The following is a 20993-nucleotide window of genomic DNA, read 5'->3' as shown; positions in this document are numbered from 1 at the left end:
GTTGAATTATATCATTATATGTGCATATATAACACTTGAGCCCTTGTTATTTAGTAGATATGACGATTTTGATCCATCTTCTTAAAAAAATCTCTGTGATATATTAGTCATACAACAACAATAACATAACCCCCAGTCTCATAAGAATAAGGTACATGAGAGGTAAGATGGTGGGCAGCCAAACCTATTCCCAAACTCCAACAAACAATTAAAAAAGGGTCAAAATGTGTCTCGTTGTTTAAGATCTCCTGCATATTAGTTTGTCATCTATCATATAAGAAAAATAAAAACGAGTAGTTAAATAATTAAAATAGCTAAAATGTGTCTCGTTGACTAAGATATTCTTCATAACACACATTAGTCCACCATCTCGCATATAAGAAAAATAAAACGACTAAAGAAAAAGAAGGTATAAACAATAAAGACGAATATAAGGAGGATTTGGGTAGACATGTGTAAATTATATAAACATATGACACTTAAGCAAATAGTAGAAATAATACATGGAACAAACACATGACATAATATCACGAGCAATTAATATCAAATACAACATATAATAAGATGGAAAGCAAACGACTAAGTCATATGGATGCAAGCACAAACAAAGGTTGCCCTAACATGTGAAAGGTTTACATGTACGAGCAATTTAAGCAAAATAATAATAATAAAGCGTGTAGAAAACACTAAGTACAAACTTGGAATAGTTTCTAGCAGATACAAATATACAGTAAAAATGAACAAGTGTCAGATTCGCATCCAGCGCAAACAAAGGCTCGTCTGAAGGACTAAAGGACTAAAGGTACAAACAAATGCTAAACTCGTAGGATTATTCATATACTACTTGACTACTATGGTCATATGCGTCCACACCCTTTTATTTGAAGTCGTGTCCTCACAAAGACCCACCTCCTCCAGGTCTAACATCACTTTATCTATTCACTTTCTTCGTTGGAGTCCTTTCATCCTCTCCCCATCCACAATAATTATCCCCATCCACAATAATTATCTCCATCCTCCTAAGCGAAAGAATTAGTTATCTCATACGGACATGTGCAGACCACCACAATCTTCCTTCCTTTAATTTATCGTTGATTATCACCACTTCTAGCGAGTTTCTAATAGTCGAGTTTGGAACTCGGTCCAATAGTGTTCTACCACAAATCCACCATACATCCTCGTTTCAACAACCTTGATCTTCCTCTCATGATCCTTATTAGTCGACCAACATTCAAATCCATACAACATAGCCGACCTTACAACCCCTTATAGAATTTCCTCTTAAGTTTCGGTGGGACCTTATTATCACATAAGACTCTAATGTCCGCTCTCCATTTTATCCACCCCCCCCCCCCCTTAATATGGTGAGCGACATTATCCTCAAAACCCCATCTATATGAATCATAGACCCCAGGTACTTGAAGCTTTCATTCAGTTGTAGGATTTGCTCATCATTACAAAACTTTTACCCCTTCTCCATTTCGCTCTCATCTAAAATTTCACCTAATATACACAATCTTACTTGTATTGATCCTAAGCCTTTTTTTTCTTTTAACACCCCTTCCCCAGGTGTCCAACCTGATATTCAACTCAATCATAGTCTCTGCAAACCAAAACAATATCGCCTGCAAAAGCATACACCATGGTACCTCTCCCTGCATCTCGTGTGATACTTCGTTCGTAGTTAGGCAAATATGTAAGGGCTAAGTGACGAAACCAGGTGGAGCCTAATTCAGATAGGGAAAGACTTTATATCACCAACTGTAGTTCGGACACATGTTGTGTATGACCCTAATACAACACCTTGAGACCTTTCTCGCTCCCAAAGTCCTCCAGATCGTCTCCTTTGGAACACTATCACATGGATTTTCAAGGTCAAACACTATATGAAGGCCCCTATTTCTTTCTCCAAACTTCTCTCTAAGACGTCTAAGTATGTGGATTGCCTCAGTTGTGGACCTCCCAGGCATGAAGCCGAATTGGTTTTTAGCTACTGATGTGATTTGTCTTATCCTAGTTTCAAACACTTTCTCATAAAGCTTTAATGTATGGTTAAGAAGTTTAATGAGTAAAACTCTAGGGCTATGATAATAATAAAACGGATTAAATATGTTGAGAAGTAATACAAAGTGTTTAGATGCTTATAACATAATGTATTATTTTATTTAAAATTATCTGTTAATTGTTTTAACATAAACTCTTTTACATTAGTCATAAAATTCAATTTAAAATTTCACTCTCTTTTTATGCAATGCATGTCAATAATAGATCTATTATAAAAATTTCTAATACTTTATAAGGATGTTGAAATTTATGTTATAAATGATTATGGTGATTTGGATCCATAACGAGATGCAACATATATGAAATAAAATAGAACGTGTATGCAAATCATTATATCATTATATAATACATAAATTAAACCATGAATGTAGTGATTTACTAGGTAAGACACTGCTTCCTAATATGGGGGTTAGAGTTCGAGTCCCGAGGATTTCAATTAGGAAATGGGCATGAGAATGGTGCACGACATGATCTTGAAAAGGTTGTTTAGTATCATCGCTAAAGGTGAGCCCTCGTCTCCAAAACCTCGAAAAACAGGGAGTCACAGTGGATGCGGGGGAACCCATTTATGATACACGAATTAAAGTCCCCCCCCCCCCCCCCTCTCCTTAAGACAAAGCGACTTTTTTAGTGTGATTAATTGATTATAGATGAAGACAGGAGGTATGTTTGTAAATAAAAGAAACAAGGAGTATAGATGGACACTCAAAAAGTTAATGGGGGGTTTAATGACACAACCATGAAACATTAGGGACCATCACCGAGAAAGAAAAGCCCGAGCTTGGACACTATAAATTCAAGCAATGCCTCAACGGCAGCCTTGCGCCTAGCCCTCTATACGCATATCTTTTTATCTTAGTATTATATATATTTTTTCCTTTTTTTTCTTTAGTTTTGATTCACATAAATAGTTTGATCTATTCTCCATTGATGTTGGGTTTAGGAGGTGTGGATTCATCAGACAGAAGCGATCAGAACTTCAAAAATTAGGTTTCCCACCTGCGTTGATTGCCGTCATTACCTCGTATTCTACTCGTATATTATAAAGTATTTATGTAAGATTTTGTTTATTGATACGAACATCAGACATTTTGTTCAGGCAATTGTGCGAGTTTTTGTAGGTCAGTTGTCGATTTCTAGGCTATAAGTCCTTGATTTCTAGAATTAGGATCGAGGACTGTGATTTGGGTTTGAAACTAAAAAAAGATCGTATTTTAGGTTTTATTTTGTGTAGTTTTAGTATTTAAGAGATATAATGGATAAGAAGAAAGTGGCTGTCCCTCTTGTATGCCATGGTCATTCTCGCCCGGTGGTGGATTTGTTTTACAGCCCGATTACTCCAGATGGGTTTTTCCTCATCAGTGCCAGCAAGGGTATGTCGTATTATGAGCTCTGTGTTTTGCTTCATGATATTATTGCTCTATGAAATACATCTGTCTTTCATTTCATTGCTCTAATATAAATGTAGAAAGGATCATGCTGTAACTGAGTGAAACTCGACTCCAGTTTTTGTTCTTAAGTGCCTACATGTTATTGTTGTTGAATGATCATAACTTTTTGAGTATAGTTATAGTATCTTTAATGGCTAGGAGGCTTATATGAGCTTAATTTTTAGCTGACAATCAGTCGTGATTGTTTTGATAATTTGGTTGTGTGTTGTTTTTCTGATTATCTAGGGTCAAACTAATCGATTTTTAGGTAAAAAGTAGTTGTAAGTCACTAACTTGTAAGATAGTTGATTACTGTGATAAATGTAAAATTACATTACAAACCCTTGTTTTAAGCAATCATAGATTTGTCTTCCAGATTCCACTCCTATGCTTAGAAATGGAGAGACTGGGGACTGGATTGGAACTTTTGAGGGGCATAAAGGTGCAGTGTGGAGTTGCTGTTTGGACACTAATGCCCTTCGTGCTGCTTCAGCATCTGCTGATTTCACTGCGTATGTAGTCAAACATTTTCTTTTCTCATTTATATATGGTATAAAAGATCATGAAACAATAATTGTTGTCACTAGAATGCATACTTCAAAAAGATTTTTTCTGTACTTGTTATTGATAAATTGAAATTGTAACATGCTTTTAATATAATTGATCTTTCTTTTTGCAGGAAAATATGGGATGCATTAACTGGGGATGAACTGCACTCGTTTGACCACAAACATATTGTTCGGGCATGTTCCTTCTCTGAGGTAATTTCATATTTTTACCAAAAAACGTGATTTTTTCTTATAAATAATATAAAAAATAACAAATTTTGTTTAATATATAGGATACACATCTTCTACTGACGGGTGGTTTTGAGAAGATACTTCGCATATTTGATTTAAATCGTCCGGATGCAACCCCACGGGAAGTTGAGAAGTCTAGCCCCGGATCTGTGAGGACAGTTGCATGGCTTCATAGTGACCAAACTATATTAAGCTCTTGCTCTGATTCAGGAGGTGTAAGGTATGCAATTAACACAATAATTCACAACTTTTTTTTTTTGTACACTTTCTTATGTTTTCTATTTAGGGTTAGGGTCAATTTTCATCAGTTTATATGAATATAGGTCTATTTTGAGTTATGTTTTACTGTTAGTTTTGTTACTAGGTCAAACGGTTAAAATTTAAAGAAATTTGGCTAAAAAGTGAAAAGGTCAAGTAGACAAGTATACTCAAGTGTTCACAACCTTCTAAATTGTTGTATTAAAGATAATTGGATTAGTTTTTTTAATGGTTGCTTTTGTATTCATCAAAATGGTTAATTTGGAAGGTTACCTGTGAAACTGGATATAACAGGTCAAAATGGTTAATTAATTGCTGGGAACTTCTGTGGTTTTGATTGCAAAAAATAATGTTTTATTTTTGCCCTAGAAGTTACTAATAAAATTCAAAAAATGAATAAAAAAGTGTTGGTGGGTCAAGTCAACTTGCCCTAAAACTTTATATGTTTCGACCAAATCTGGCCATTTTGACACATGTAATAAATATTTAGGCTATGGGATGTGAGAAGTGGCAAAATTGTCCATACACTAGAAACAAAATCATCTGTGACAAGTGCTGAAGTAAGTAAAGATGGACATTATATTACCACTGCAGATGGATCTAGTGTCAAGTTCTGGGATGCAAATCAGTAAGTTTCAAATAAACTCTCTCAATTTCTATAATCTGTACAAAATACATATTTCATAAATTTTAAAATCCTTTTTTTTGCTTTTAGTTTTGGACTGGTGAAGAGCTATGATATGCCATGTACTGTGGAATCAGCATCACTGGAACCAAAGTTTGGTAATAAGTTTATTGCTGGAGGGGAAGACATGTGGATTCGTCTCTTTGATTTTAATACTGGCGAAGAGATTGGTAAGCAAATTTCTTTTTATTGATTTTATGTGAAATTCTGCTATATATTTTTTGCGTAAATGCAAGAAATAGCAAACATACTTACATTTTGTTGTTTTTATCATCTTATTTTTTTTCCTATTACAACATTGTACATTGAAAAATCTAGCATTTTATAGCAATTTCATCCAAATACAAATGAACTTTCACTATTATAATTGGATAGATATAACAAATGGAAATTACAGTGTTATAATTGGGTAGATTTTTTTTTAAAACAAAAAACTTGGAAGTACAATTATGTAATTGAAAGCAATGAAAGTATGATGCTATGATAAGAAAAGACAATGAAAGTATGTTGTTTTATTCTTCTTCCATTTTGCCCTATTTTAGCTATAGTGGGATAAAAAGGTTGAGATTAATTAGAGTACATTGTTGTTTATTTATTTATTTTTGTGTTTGTAGCAATCTGCAAAGGTCACCATGGTCCGGTCCATTCAGTACGGTTCTCACCGGGAGGTGAATCATACGCATCCGGCTCAGAAGATGGAACCGTAAGAATATGGCAGACACAGCCACCCACACCCACACCCACAACTGCTTTAAATGGCCCAAGCAAGCACTCTTCACCTTCACCCCTTGAAGTAGTTGCATCAAAGTTGGAGGATTTACATGTTGCCAACAAAGACTAAGAAGAATCATCTTCATCTTCATCTTCATCTTCATCTTCATCTTCATGTTCATGTTCAGGTTATATTATTAATCTAACCAGTAGTAACATATGTTTTGTTGAATATCCTCCTTCAAACACAGGGTTTGATTTCTGTGTTCTTTTTTTTTTTCTTGTGATTTTATACGTACAATTGGGTTATGTGTTGAAAGTTGCATCCCGTCTCAAATCGATTATGATTGCTTTAAATAGTTAGTAAGTTCTCTGTCATAGTCTTAGTTAGTTGATCTAAAAGTTGTTGGATTTATAATCCAGTGCCTTGAAAGTGAGGGTGACATAGGACAGAACAAAACAGATTGTAATGTGTTTTGTGTGTAGTCGATTGAGATTGGGATACATAGCAGTGTCAATAGAACAAAAATTCTTGTTTGTGCAAAAGACATGGCTATAGTCTTCATTGCATGCTCAATGGCAATGACATACATAAAACGGCTGGCTATAAATCTTTTATGGGTTTGTATCATAATTATAAAAGTCGATTGCTTTTAAATTTTACATTATAAAAGGCTACCAAAAGAGTTTAAAGATATGCACGTGAACAACCTTCCTTTGTTGAAGATCTTTCTTGAATATAATGATTTGTTGACTTTGGTCTACGGGTTCCATATTTTAAAACGCCTAAAAAAAATACTTCATCTATGTTTATGGACTTATAGCTGTGTTATCTGTGATAAGAATTGGGTGATAAAGCTTTTTACGAAACCGGACTATGTCACCAAAATAGTCGGATCAGTTTTTGACTGTTGCTTGTAATTGTGTTTCTGCAATAAAAACCGAATGACAAGCTTGTTGCTAGGTGATGATGTTTCAAAGGTTTTGTATAGGGCGTGTAAAAAAACTGAAAACGAATCTAAAATTGGAAAAAAAAAAAGTATAACCGAAAAACAAAACGGTTTAGAGACAAATTAGGTGTGATTTTTTATAGTTATATTCGATAACTAGCTTTTGAGAGTTTTTAATAGTTTTTAACTTTTAGATTTTAAGAGAACTTAAACTAAAAATTTTCAATCGTGAGTAAAAGCTAAACTTTTATTTTACATAAAAACTTCATAATCTTAAAGCTATTTTTGGATAGTTTTTTTAGAGCTTTTAGTTTTTATGTTTTATGTCATTTTATATACTTTAAAGACAAAATTACAAAATTGGTCCCTGTGGTTTGCCAAAAGTAACAAACTTAGTCCCTATCTATTTTTTTTATTCGTTTGGCCCTTGTGGTTTGTAAAAGTTGCATTGGAGGTCCTTTTTCATAACTCCGTCTGTTTGTAGCTGTTTGGGTGATTAAGTTAAAAAAATATGGGGGTATTTTGCTATTTTCACATTACCTTCTCCACCTCCTTTAAAAAGCCCTAGTCAACGTTCAGAAAAATCAAGCTACCATCTCTGAAAAATCGAAGCTCTCCTCTTCCAAGAATGGTGATTTGTACGTGTGGAAGTGTTGCTGTGAGAGTCACATCTTGGACGGACCTCAACCCAGGAAGGCGATTTTGGTCTTGTGCTCGAAACGGTCGAAGCTGTCCATTTTTTGGGTGGGTGGACGATCCGATGTGCCATAGAGCTGTGGAGGTGATTCCTGGCTTGCTAAGGCAACTGAACAATGTTCAAATGATGTTGATTCAAGCTCGTGCAGATGCTGTGAAGCTGAAGTGGATGCTTCTTCTGTCTTGGTTCTTTTTTTTTCGTTTATATATGTATGCACTAAGTAGTAGTTGGATTTGGGGATGTATTTGGTAAGTGTATTTTGGGATGTATTTTGGATATGTAATGTCGGATGGGTGTATAGAACCGGAATGGGATATTACCAGTTGATTTTGGGATGAGATGTCATGTATTAGAATCTTAATGTAATGTATGATTTTGGTTAATCAGTTTAATGGTATTTTGTATTGTGGTAATTCTAAATCATTGTTTTTTTGTCATTGATCAAGAATGTTAGAATGAAATGGAAAGAGTTTTGTCCATTAATCAAACATTGGAATGGAATGAGAAAAATACAAGATCAAAACATTATAAGTAAACAATGGAATGGAATAAGTTTTGGTCATTTATCAAAAAACAATGGAATGAAACGAGTTTTGGTCATTTATCAAACAATGGAATGGAATGAGAAACACACAAGATCAAAACATGATAAGTAACTGGAAATGTTCACCACATTGATCATTACAACTAGAAATGTAGCATGACATAATATGGCTAGTAACTGGAAATGTTCACCACATTAATCATTACAACGATAAATGCACCCAATATTCAGGTTCTTGGGCTTTTTCACCATTTTGAATATGTTCCCATATTGCACAAACTCCATGCCTGCAGACTATCCCTGTTATCTCCCAATACCTACAACTACATGTCCCCTCTTTCAAGTTGACCACATACTGATCAAACATCATACCAGTCACTTGATATTTTCCAGAACCACAAAAGAGTGCCCTATATTTGCTTGCAGCTGTTTTGATTGTGTCAAGTATAGTAGTTGTAGTAGGGGTTAATATACTTTTGCATTTATCAATTTCTTTTTGTACAATGCAATGTCTCTTCATCAAGTACACTCTAATGTACTCTAAACAGGTAATGATAGGCTTGTCCCTACCATGCTCTAGCTTAGAGTTAAATACTTCACACAGATTGTTTAACAGACAATCTGAATGGGCTCTACCTGTGAAATGAGACCTAGCCCAATGAACTGGAGGAATCTTACCTAGCCATTCATGAGACTCTGCACTGAAATCTTTGAACTCATTCATTGCCCTTTCAAAATGTCTAATGGTTGTATTTGTAGCACACCTCTACAAGTGATCTCTAAACTCTTCCCCCCTCCATTGCAGCTTCATGTTTTCATGTATATGTCTCAAACACCATCTATGCTCTGCATTTGGAAACACTTTTGCTATTGTAGGTATTATTCCCTACATATAATGTAATTTATAGTTAGTATTGTTACAAGCTTTAAAAGAGACTTATGTTATATGTATTCATACCTTTTGTCTGTCGGATACAAAAGTGAAGTTGCATGATGCATCCAAATCCAAATCACCACCAAGGCATTCCAAGAACCATGTCCATGAGCTTGTTGTCTCAGCTTCCACAACTGCATAAGCTAGTGGATATATTCCATTGTTGGAATCAAGACCCACAACTGTTAGAATTTGTCCAGGGTGTGGTCCTTTCAAGAAACATCCATCCAATCCTAGTAATTCCCTTTTTCCAGATTTGAACCCCAACTTAAGTGCTCCAAGACAAATGTATATCCTCTTGAAAATACGAGTTTCAACATCAAGATTTGGTTCATTACACACTTCCAGCTTCACTGTTGTACCTGGGTTATTAGTCTGTAACTCCAAACAGTAATCTCTCAGCAAATTATATTGCCTTTCGTAGTCACCATATAGTTGTTCCTTTGCAATTGATTTAGCCCTGAACACCTTCATTCTTGATATGCTTAATTCCAAATCCATTTGAAGCTCCTCCTGTAAGGCTGTTACTGGGATGCGAGGGTCGGAATCTACTTTTTGGAGAATAGTGCTTGCCAGGTATCTAGATGTACATGCCTTCACATTTCTACTTTGTAAGCATAAATGCTCATCAATAACTGTCTTCACCAACCATTGTTCCTCTTCCGTAGATCTAGATATCTGAATAGCAAAAGGACAAGAATCTTTTTGTGAAATTACAGTTTTGCCCTTCGATGTTACTTTACTTACAGTGGAGGGCCCACCACCAGTGGAATCTGGAACCACCCCTTTACATTTTACTCTTACTCTCAATTTTTCATTTTTAGGCATGTGTAGGGCCCTCCTTGTTTTTATTGAAAGCATCTTCATGTGACCCTGTATATCCTTTTTGGTTTTAAAACCTTGACCCACAAAAAATGGTGTAACATGAACTACCCCAGAAGAACAAGGCACCTTCTTGTTCAGGTTTTTTAACATTCTCTTCCTTAGGTCTTCCTTATATCCTGCACTTTCAAACTCATCATTGTTGATCACACCTAAATCATCATCTTGATTTAAATCTAATTCTATGTTTGGTCCTTGTCCAAACCATTCAACCTCATCCACACAACTGTTAAACTCTCTCATATCAACCTCCTAGTCATCTAAAATAGCTCCTAGGTCAACAATGTAGTCAGAATCATCCTCTTCTTCTGTATGCTCTTCTGAATCATCTTTTGAATCCTCTGCATGCCCTTGTTCATCTTCTTCATCCTGTTCTTCTTCAACTTCAACCTCTCTTTCAAACTCACCCATATTCTGATATCCATCACTACTAAAAGGTTCAAAATCATCTAGTATTTCCCTATGGTCCTGACAATTAATATCAATTGTAATTTCTTGCATTGTATCAGTTTCTTTTGGTAAAGGGAAATACGAATCATCCTTAAACTCATTAAGCACATCTTGTTTGTTTGGCTCAAAAGGAACAAGGGACATGGAAAAATCATACGCACCATCTTCTCTCTGTTCTTGATTAGCTGATTCTTTAAGTGGGACATTCATGTCTAATTTCTTGCTACAAGAACCAATTCCTTTCTTCTTGAGCCTAATCCTATTAAGTTCAGGAGAAGGATCATCATCCAGTTGCTCAATAACAACTTTACTTGGGGACATGAAGTAAGTGTGAAGTCTTGTAGAACCATGTTCAATGTACACATTAATCACTCTGTTTTGAGGGACATATTGAGCCATAGATATGACGTCTTGATCATTTCCTAGAGCCTTCAATCCAAAATCTAAGTCTACATTAGGAATTCTATAATGATAGTACATTGTGTCATCCTTAGAATACCCTATCTCACGAATCATGTCATTTAGATCATGAACTGAAAAAGATCAGTGTCAACAAAGTCAAAGAATGCCAACCTTCCCTCGGCGTATTTTCTTCCAGGGAACTTTGTAAAAAATCCACCATGATGTATCTTTAAAGTGAAGAAATTGTCGTGACCATCTGAAAAGAAAAATCGATGAGATTTGAATATACAAACCAAGAAACACCAAACAAAAGATTAAATAACTCACTGTAATATTTATCAAGGTCGGGTGCAATCGTATGAGGACCACGTAAATTCCACATACACAGTACAATTTTTAGTTGATAAACCCTAAAATCGGATGCGAGGGATGAAGGATGAAGATCGTCAAGATGATCAGTAAGCTAAAGTGAAGTGGAGATGAAGGGGGGTTTCTTGGACTCTGGTTAATCAGAGGATAGCTTAATGACGTATCACTGCCTAATCCATCTTAAATGAGCGCCAAACATAAAAAGACGAATATACCCCCACATTGATGACACCAAACGGTTACAAACAGACGAAGTTATGAAAAAGGACCTCCAATGCAACTTTTACAAACCACAAGGGCCAAACGAATAAAAAAAATAGATAGGGACTAAGTTTGTTACTTTTGGCAAACCATAGGGACCATTTTTGTAATTTTGTCTACTTTAAATAACTACTTTTATCAAATACTTTTACGCAAATAAGAGTTATGGTTTCCGGTTATGGGCTAAATTTGTCAAACATACCCTATATACAAATCAGCCAAAATGATATGCAATGTCCAATGTCATTTTATATGTTTAATTGATTAACTATGTTAAAAAATTACATGTAATTAAAAAACAGAATCTTTAAAATTTGGTTTTGATTTTATTAAATGATCGAGCCGAATCAACAAATGATGCCCACTTATTATATTTCAGAAAATATGGATCATGGTTACAAAATATAGCCTACTGCCAGTTCACTAGGCCTACAATGTGTCAAACTAAGATATGGATATTTTGTTTGGATTGGCTTGCCCCTCTTGTCTCATTTGTTTCTAAACAAACAACAATTGGTGATTGCTATACAAGTGGGTATCGACTCTCCACATGGCCCAAACCGGGGGTCGACATATAATATTACAAATCTAACTTTTTGCTTCCTAAAAGTTTTTTACTTTAATCAAGTTGCTAACTTTGCAACTTGAATATTTTCTCTTCAAGTTTTTCAATTGGGTGATAGTTCCTCTTTGTTGTTTTATTGCAAACTTGAACGATGGAAAGAACCATAAAACAATTATCCTCCAAATATTTTGGAAATAATGACTACCACCGATTATAAATCAAAGTTGCCAATTTTCTTTGGTATTTTGATGTTGCTATTTTAAGAAAGAATGTGTGATATACATTAGATTTATCTATTAAAAGTTAAAATAGAAACATAATTATCTATATTTCTTTCCAATACACAAGAAAATAATCTATACTAGAAAAGGACACGCGGCTCCGCCGCTTTTTAAAGTTGCCAAAGTTGGGTAAATATAGTGGCAAAATTCTAAAAGAGGTTTTTTGTGTTTTTTAATCAAAATGTAAAAGTTTTGACTACAAGGACGAAAAGTGTCAAATTCATTAAAGCTTTGTGGCAAAAACACCAAAATGTAAAACTTTTGACTGTAAGGACTAAAAGTGCCAAAGTCACTAAAGATTTGTGGCAAAAACCTAAAGTCATAAAAACTTAATCAAAACATAAAAATGTAAAAGTTTTGATTTTAGGGACAAAAAATGTCAAATGCACCAAACATTTGTGGCAAAAACCTAAAATCAAAAAATTTACTGTTACTAAGATCCTTTGAATTTAATATATATATATATATATATATATATATATATATATATATATATATATATATATATATATATAATGAGCTAAATGGATCAAACCAATGAAAAGTTGTCCATAATGTATTCAAATAGCTTTTAATTGGAAGCTGATCATACATAATAATTTTTTGTCATACATAACAATCTATGTATTATAGGTTGTACAATATACAAATTGTATAATCCTCCGAAGTATAAATTGTTGTGTAGGGCAAAAAAAGAATTATTGTTTAAGGAGTAGTTGATTAGTAAAACCACATATTAGTGACCATTTAATAAGAATTAAGTACTTATTTTGACTCGTTAACCAAAGTAAACTTGTCCATTGTGAAACATCTATTAATAACAATTCATACTTTATACAAAAATGATAAGTTGCTTTCAAAGACAATGGGAAAGATTTTCAAAAGTAATATTCTTTTTCTTTTGTAATCTTCAACAATAGACAGTATACATTTAGTCATGTGGTCACAAGCATTCCATGATCACAACATTAGAAGATCAAATTGATTATGAGTTTGAATTTTATTTTAGACATCTAATAAATTTCTATACATAGAAAAATAGTAAGACTTTTCTTTCAGATGTGATGATAAATAACTTTGATTTTTGCAACAAACTTATAGAGTATCAACAATGGAAGATAGAGTATCGACAATGGAAAAGTTGAATGAGGCGGCAAGCCTTATTGTCATTCATTAGATGAAATCTAATATATTTGAAGTTCAATGACCTTTGAACCCTTTAATGGAGAAAAGGAAAAAGGTGTATAATTCTTAAATAAATATTTATATATGTTCCATTAAATTTTATAGAGTTGACTGTATATAGGAAATTTTTTATAGAATTGTATGTACTATAGTTTTTTTCGAGCCTTATGTATGTGTTTACTATCAAACTTTCCTCTACAAAGAAATTTACATAGATTATGAAAAATAAAACTCCTGCTCCCAAAAGTCAAATGAATAAGTAGGACCATAACCTTTTGTGTTGATTTAAATGACGATAATGTGAAGATGATAACAGCCAAAAAAGGGATGAAACACAACCTCGTATTGGAAGAGACAAAGCAAAAAAGAAGAAAAATAATTACAAAAGGCTTGATCCTGGTGGTCCCACCATTTAATTTAGAAAAAATATTTTAATTTTAAAATTTTAAAATAATACAATTCATATTATATTAATTATATTATGGACTCCAATATTTTTGTTCTGGATCCATTATTGCCACTATAACAAAAGTTGTTATACGATACAAAAACTTAATAATTGATTAACTTGTTACATAGAAAATTAGTTGATTAAAAATTGATTAATTTTCTAGGTATACAGGCCCGGCCCAATGAATAGGATAAGTTGAGTGATCTTATTAGTATTTAACTCATACTTGTTACATATGGTCCAGTTTAAAGCCTCATTTTTTGTATTTGCTCAGGGCCCAAAATTTGCTTGGATCAACCATTATTATACGTAGAAAATTAGTATAACTATGCCCCTAGAGTTGATTAATTTGTTACATAATATTGAAATTGAAATGTCTGTCTCTTGTTTACAAAATTTATAAGTTATTGGCGAAAGGGTTTGAAAGTTTCCACGTCGCACGTCGTCAAAGAAATGGCTGTTAACTATTGGCTGGGGCCAGTTGTAGACGGTAACAATGTGAAGCTGTGCGCACAGGATCCTGACCTATCCGCGCATGGCGGACGCTTTAAGAAGGAGCTTTCTGCCTTGAAAATTTCCAACTTCTAAACTCATTGCTCCTACTGGCATCGTTAAACTGATAGCAGTAATTACGTAGGGTTTGACTTCTTTTCAGTTTAACGGAATATCTGTCACACTTCTGAGTCGTAAATTCATCCATTAATGACATTGTTTCAAGACGATGCATTAACATTTTTTGATGAATCATAATTCTATAGCCATAAATGATTTTGTATAAACGTTTGAATTGGATTCTCCGTCAAACCTGTTTAAATGCCTGTATGATTTTGTTTATATTAGAGCTAAACTATAGCAAACTTTGAAGGTATTTTGGATGATATTAGGAATGGTGAACATGAAATCTGATGATAAAACAATATCTTCTTTTTTTATTTTATTATTTATATATAGTTTTACTGAAAGTAAAAACTGATGGGATTGTTTTTCAATGATATCAGGAATGGAGAACATGAAATCTCCATTCAGAGGGATAGCAAGGGACATTAGAGGAAGAGCATCGTGTTACAAACAAGATTGGATTGCTGGTATTAAGTCTGGAATTGGGTAAGTTATATATTTAACTGATCTAAATGTTCATTTCAATACACGTACTATCTTTTAATCTTAATTTTCCATAAACATATAGAAAATTATACTGCCCTTTTAATCGATTCTTAACTTTCAATGACATTGTAGGATATTAGCTCCAACAGCTTACATTTTCTTTGCTTCTGCACTTCCGGTCATTGCTTTTGGAGAGCAACTTAGCAGAGATACAGGCACGACACTTTCTGAACCATCTTTTAACTCTCCATGTATAAAAACATTTATGTTTTTGTATATCAACAAAAGTATCATTTTTTTTTCATATATAATATATATCTAGATGGAAGCTTGAGCACTGTGGAGACTTTGGCTTCTACTGCTATATGTGGCATCATACACTCTATTCTTGGTGGTCAACCTCTTCTTATACTTGGAGTTGCAGAACCTACAATCATAATGTATACATATTTGTATAATTTTGCCAAAGGGAGGCAAGATTTGGGTCAACAACTATTCTTAGCTTGGGCAGGATGGTAATATTTTTAGAAATCCCTTCACCACATGCCTCCTGTTTTCACAAATTCTTTCATCTTCCAATTTTGAATATGTTGATAGCAATTAATGTATATACAACTTTTGTAGGGTATGCACATGGACAGCTCTATTGTTGTTTCTTTTGGCGATTTTCAATGCTTGTGCTATTATCACCAGATTCACGAGGATTGCAGGGGAAACATTTGGGATGTTAATTTCTGTACTTTTCATTCAAGAGGCCATCAAGGTATTTAGCCATGTAGAAAAAAAGTTCCGATGATGATAATTTGAGAAAATATTTCAAGTTTGTTTAGACTAATTCTGGTTTTGTTGACTAGGGACTGGTGAGCGAGTTCAAAACTCCCAAATCTGATGAACCAAAATCAGTTAAAGATCACTTTCAGTGGCTTTACACTAATGGCTTGCTTGGTATTATTTATTCGTTTGGACTTCTATACACCGCATTAAGAAGTAGGAGAGCAAGATCCTGGTTGTATGGAACAGGTATATCAAGTTTATTGCAACCTGGTGGCTTAGCTATTTTCTATATCATCTTAACATGTAGTTAGTTATTGTTGTTAATACTTAATACAGGGTGTGTTAGAAGCTTCATAGCAGACTATGGGGTTCCATTGATGGTTGTAGTGTGGACAACACTCTCTTTCTGTGTACCAAGCAAAATTCCATCTGGTGTTCCAAGAAGGCTCTTTAGCCCACTCTTATGGGATTCTGAATCTTTATACCATTGGACTGTAATCAAGGTACATCTTTGCAAATTTCTGTTTAGTTTGGTGAAATTTTTTGCAGCATATATAACCTTTAGTTTCTTATAATGAATGACTTGTAGGACATGGGCAAGGTTCCTCCGGTTTATATCTTGGCTGCCTTCATCCCAGCTGTTATGATAGCCGGGCTTTATTTCTTTGATCATAGTGTTGCTTCACAACTGGCTCAGCAAAAAGAATTCAATCTCAAGAATCCATCTGCTTATCATTATGACATTTTCTTACTTGGATTTATGGTACCCATTATTTCTTGTTATTATTGACCTTAATTTATCCTTTTTATCCCGCCAACTTGAACTTCTTGTATTATCTAGACACTGCTTTGTGGATTAATTGGACTACCCCCGTCAAATGGCGTCTTGCCTCAGTCCCCCATGCACTCTAAAAGCCTAGCAGTTCTTAAAAGACAGGTAAGTGATCTAAGGGGGAAAATTATTCCTTAACATTTGATTTCTGCATTCACTAATGGATTTTAAATGGTTTACTTCTAGCTTATCAGAAAGAAGATGGTGGAGAGTGCTAATGAAAGCATAAAACAGAAAGCTAGCAATTCTGAAATGTACAACAAGATGCAAAACGTGTTCATAGAAATCGACAACTCCCCAATTGTAAAATTTCCATCTATTATTCGTACAAGCATTATCTTCAATTTCGATCTCCTTGAAATCTTTTCAATTGGTTTTGTTTCATTGCAGAAAAATGTTATAGTTAAAGAACTACGAGACTTGCAGGAAGCAGTCATGAATGTAGAAATCGAAGGAAAAAACATGAAGGAGAAATTTGATCCTGAGAAACACATCGATGCCTACTTACCTGTCCGTGTCAATGAGCAAAGGGTCAGCAACTTTCTACAATCGATTCTCTTAGCACTGTCTATATGTGGCATGCCCTTAATAAAATTGATACCCACATCGGTTTTATGGGGATATTTTGCTTACATGGCCATCGACAGTCTTCCTGGAAACCAATTCTGGGAAAGAATCTTGCTTATTTTCGTTCCCCATAGTCGAAGATACAAGTGAGTTAACAATTAACAATTAACATTTCATTCTTGCACTCCAAGTCATCCTTATTACTTATATCAATGTTTCAATGTTTCATCATCAAAATTTGTCAGGGTTCTTGAAAGGGTTCATGCTTCTTTTGTTGAATCTGTGCCATATAGAACCATTGTCATGTTCACGATCTTCCAGATTGTGTATTTCCTTACGTGTTTCGGTGTGACATGGATACCTATTGCGGGGATTCTCTTCCCTGTTCCATTCTTCCTTCTGATAACCATACGACAACACATTCTACCAAAGCTGTTTCATCCTTATCATTTGAGTGAACTGGATGCAGCCGAGTATGAGGAAATTGTGGGTGGGCCATCAAGACATACCAGCTTTAATCTTAGGGTACGTGCTCATATAATGTATCTCACTTAGCATATCGTTTTTCTTATTTTCTACATTCATGAGAAAATACATGTATATATAATCAGGAAATTGATGGTGTTGATAGCAAGAACGATGAAGATGAAGTGACGTTGTGTGATGCTGAAATATTAGATGAAATGACTACAAATAGAGGCGAGATCAAGATTCGAAATCTTAGCTTCAACGAAGATAAACGAACCCAGGTATGTTTTTTTTTTAACTGACGCAGAATAGAAGTAACAACACTATGCCTTAACAGGGATACATTCGATCCCTTTTACAAGTTAGAGCAGCTAAATTCGACAAATACTACAAAATTATAGAAAATCAAATTTGATTAGAAATTAATGAAATCAAGATACTAAAGGTGGGTTTAGTTACCCGAAAAATGAGCTCTTTTTCGGAAAAAAATTTCAAGAAAAATAAAAATTTTAAAAACGACGTTTAGTTCAATAATTTTTCTAAAATTTTCATGGAAAATGAAAATTTTCCGTTTTTTAAAATTACAAAAAGCTTAGAAAATTTTGAAAAACCGATAATCATTGTTTTCCATATTTTTCTAATTCCAAAAAATTTCAAAAATATAAACACACACCCACCCAACCGACCTCTACATACCTCCACCCTAACACCCCAACCCACCCACTTCCAAGCTTGCCCCGCCCCCACCCCCACAAATACATTCATACATACATACATACACACACACACACCCCACCACCAACACCACTACCCCCACAAACACACACACACCACTACCGTAAATTCCGACCTACCATCACATCCACCACTACACCGTTACCGCCACCACCACTATTACCACCATCACCCCCACTACCGCCACAATCACCACCACCACCGTCACACCGCCACGACCACTACCACCCTTACCACCATTACCTCCAAAATCACCATCATCGCCACCACCACCACCATCGTCATCATTCACACAACCACTTCCACCTCCACTGCCCCCACCACTGCCACCACCACATCCACCACCACCTCATCCCCTCCACCCATCCCCACCCTACCATGACTATCGTTTTCTAAAAATAAAAACCGATAGAAAAATACACATCTAATCACATTTTCTAATTTTCTTAAACCGAAAATGAAAAAAGAAATAAATTTTAACTAAACATGTTTTCTAAATTTTCCAATGAAAACTGAAAACGGAAAATAAAAATTGCTTTTCCGTAACTAAACACAACCTAACTAATTATGTGATTTTCGGAAATAAAGGAAAACACGAGATTTTACAACTATACAAAAAAATAAATTAAAACGGGAAATGAGCATAAATTGGAGAATCTTGAAATCTAAGGCCAAAACAGAAAAATTGGCGCCACGAGTGGACCCCATTGAGAGTTTTTCATCTATATAAGACACACGTCATACTAAAATCAAGATACTATTGATGATCTTGAAAATCAGACTTAACATAAACCTTAGCGCATTTTTCAATTTGTCGTGCCAGGTCGGGTCGGGTCAAGATCCATTTGGATCCCAAACAATTTAAAGTCAAACTTAACATAAAGCCTAGTGCATTTTTTTTGTGTTTTTTTGTAGATTTACCCCGGTGATGTTATCCGGCCCGAGTGAGGCAGAATAAAACTGTTGATGATGCTCAAAGAAACTATAATCAATACTAATGATGCTAGACCCACGTAAGGTTCAACCCTCCATCGTGCTACTTACATACACAAATTTTGTTTGAAACGGGTTCGATGAGGTTTATAATATGAAGGCTCAAGGCTGGTGCATTTTGCATGTTGTTTTTCTTCCGGATTTACTATATATGGGGGTATTATGTGCAACTAGTAGGAGTGGGTTGAAATAGAACTATATATAGACGATGTTCAAAGAAAGTGTAAGCAATAGTACTAATATGGCACAGAAGCCTAATTAACAATGTCATGAAATAGTACCACACATGCCTAACCAACAATTAATAGATGTGTATCCTATTAGCATTCATAATCATAATTAGGTCTAAATCTTATAGCCAAACTTGAGAAACTCGAGCTTGGGATTGGTTTCTTTAAACATTACGTATACGCTCAATAGGGGTGTTTGTTTGAATGGATCGGTTTGATCCGATCCAATCAACTGAATCCAAATTGATTTCGGTTTTCAAAACATGGATATGAATAGTCCAAACTAGATTCAAATCCGATCCGATCCAATTACAATTCAGTTGGATCGGTTTTTATAATTCGGTTTTCAAAAACGAAACATTTTAAAACGACATATAATTATAATATTACCCAATTTTACAAAAGAAATGAAAACAAATTATTTAGTTGTGATTTGAAATTTATAAACAACTACTAAGAAAATATATTATAGTTAAATATTTTATAGATAGAAAACTTTTGAGAGAAAATACATATTAATGTTTTTTATTGGATGAAACGTTTTGAACGTATTTTAAAGGATAAATTACAAAATTAATAAATAACTATAGATATATATTAAAAATAAATAAATAATAAATGTTTATTTGGTTTTTTTGGACTATTCGGTTATTATTTTATAAACCAAAACCAATCCGAAATCCAAAATAATAATTTGGTTTTGTTGAAAACCAATCCAAAAATCCGAATATCCGAACCAGACAATCCAATCCAAATTGTCCAATTGGACAATTCAGTTTTATCCAAATAGTGAACAGTCCTAACGCTCAAGGTGGTGCTTGCAAGTTGCAATCCAGTACACCATTTTTAGTGCAAATATTTTCCTGAACAGTCACATTTGTGAACAATTGTATATATATATATATATATATATATATATATATATATATATATATATATATATATATATATATATATATATATATATATATATACCTTTTGTATTGTTTCAGAGGTTAATAATCTATTATTAGAAGTGTTTTAAAATAAGCAAAGTTAAAAGATACAAAATAAAGATTATAACAACTGAATAATCAACTAGTGTAGGTGCCGATGCTTTGCATGGGTTGGATGTGAATTACATAGCAAAAACATACAATTCAAATTTAATTAAAAAAAATGAAATAGACTAAAGAAAGTAAAATGTCATTTTAGATAAGATCATAAGACGTAAAATTACAGGGATATCCCTCCTGTCCCAACAACTATTGTCCCAATAGCTATGTAAGGAGCAATCAAAACTTTGGCCCCTCAAGTGACAACATAAAATTCAAAGTACATGGCTAGTTGGTGTTTCTTTTTTGGAAAAAAAAACAAACCAAATTTGTTTAA

At 34.1% G+C, this 20993-nt stretch overlaps 3 protein-coding genes across 4 annotated transcripts; 2 read left to right on the top strand and 1 right to left on the bottom strand.

Moving 5' to 3' along the window:
* The first annotated feature begins 2889 nt into the window (after positions 1–2889).
* On the top strand, positions 2890–6305 carry LOC145140475 (uncharacterized). The gene is made up of 7 exons (XM_079073968.1): positions 2890–3437; positions 3871–4006; positions 4174–4255; positions 4336–4514; positions 5043–5180; positions 5268–5407; positions 5852–6305. The coding sequence occupies exons 1-7, from the start codon at positions 3320–3322 to the stop codon at positions 6076–6078; spliced, it is 1020 nt and encodes a 339-aa protein (XP_078930094.1). The 5' UTR covers positions 2890–3319; the 3' UTR covers positions 6079–6305.
* A 2600-nt stretch (positions 6306–8905) lies between these two features.
* LOC145114489 (uncharacterized) lies at positions 8906–10198 on the bottom strand. The gene is made up of 2 exons (XM_079050509.1): positions 9098–10198; positions 8906–9025 (listed from the first exon to the last, which is right to left on the bottom strand). The coding sequence occupies exons 1-2, from the start codon at positions 10196–10198 to the stop codon at positions 8906–8908; spliced, it is 1221 nt and encodes a 406-aa protein (XP_078906635.1).
* A 4232-nt stretch (positions 10199–14430) lies between these two features.
* Positions 14431–19681, top strand: BOR4 (HCO3- transporter family). 2 transcript variants are annotated; one of them, XM_079073923.1, is made up of 14 exons: positions 14432–14552; positions 14918–15023; positions 15156–15238; positions 15346–15538; positions 15648–15786; positions 15878–16043; positions 16134–16300; positions 16387–16560; positions 16639–16734; positions 16816–16932; positions 17020–17342; positions 17442–17721; positions 17808–17945; positions 19315–19681. In XM_079073923.1, exons 2-14 carry the CDS (start codon positions 14920–14922, stop codon positions 19345–19347), a joined length of 2013 nt encoding a protein of 670 aa, XP_078930049.1. In that variant the 5' UTR covers positions 14432–14552; positions 14918–14919; the 3' UTR covers positions 19348–19681. The 2 variants fall into 2 exon arrangements, with proteins under 2 accessions (XP_078930022.1, XP_078930049.1); XM_079073896.1 differs by having other exon boundaries at positions 14431–14552; positions 16816–17342.
* The last annotated feature ends 1312 nt before the right edge of the window (positions 19682–20993 follow it).

Source organism: Lactuca virosa, chromosome 1 (genome assembly GCF_052849685.1).
Source record: "Lactuca virosa cultivar CGN04683 chromosome 1, Lactuca_virosa_CGN04683_v6, whole genome shotgun sequence".
Classification (NCBI taxonomy): Eukaryota; Viridiplantae; Streptophyta; class Magnoliopsida; order Asterales; family Asteraceae; genus Lactuca; species Lactuca virosa.
This window is presented reverse-complemented; position numbering and strand designations above follow the sequence as displayed.

Excerpts from the sequence above, each read along its gene's own strand:
- LOC145114489 (XM_079050509.1), bottom strand. The coding sequence starts at position 10,198 with ATGAGAGAGTTTAACAGTTGTGTGGATGAGGTTGAATGGTTTGGACAA. Across the intron at positions 9,026-9,097 it reads TTGTATCCGACAGACAAAAG|GGAATAATACCTACAATAGC; the intron begins GTATGAATACAT and ends CATTATATGTAG.
- LOC145140475 (XM_079073968.1), top strand. The coding sequence starts at position 3,320 with ATGGATAAGAAGAAAGTGGCTGTCCCTCTTGTATGCCATGGTCATTCT. Across the intron at positions 4,256-4,335 it reads GGGCATGTTCCTTCTCTGAG|GATACACATCTTCTACTGAC; the intron begins GTAATTTCATAT and ends TTTAATATATAG. Across the intron at positions 4,515-5,042 it reads TCTGATTCAGGAGGTGTAAG|GCTATGGGATGTGAGAAGTG; the intron begins GTATGCAATTAA and ends ATAAATATTTAG.
- BOR4 (XM_079073896.1), top strand. The coding sequence starts at position 14,920 with ATGGAGAACATGAAATCTCCATTCAGAGGGATAGCAAGGGACATTAGA. Across the intron at positions 15,539-15,647 it reads TTCTTAGCTTGGGCAGGATG|GGTATGCACATGGACAGCTC; the intron begins GTAATATTTTTA and ends CAACTTTTGTAG. Across the intron at positions 16,735-16,815 it reads TAGCAGTTCTTAAAAGACAG|CTTATCAGAAAGAAGATGGT; the intron begins GTAAGTGATCTA and ends GTTTACTTCTAG.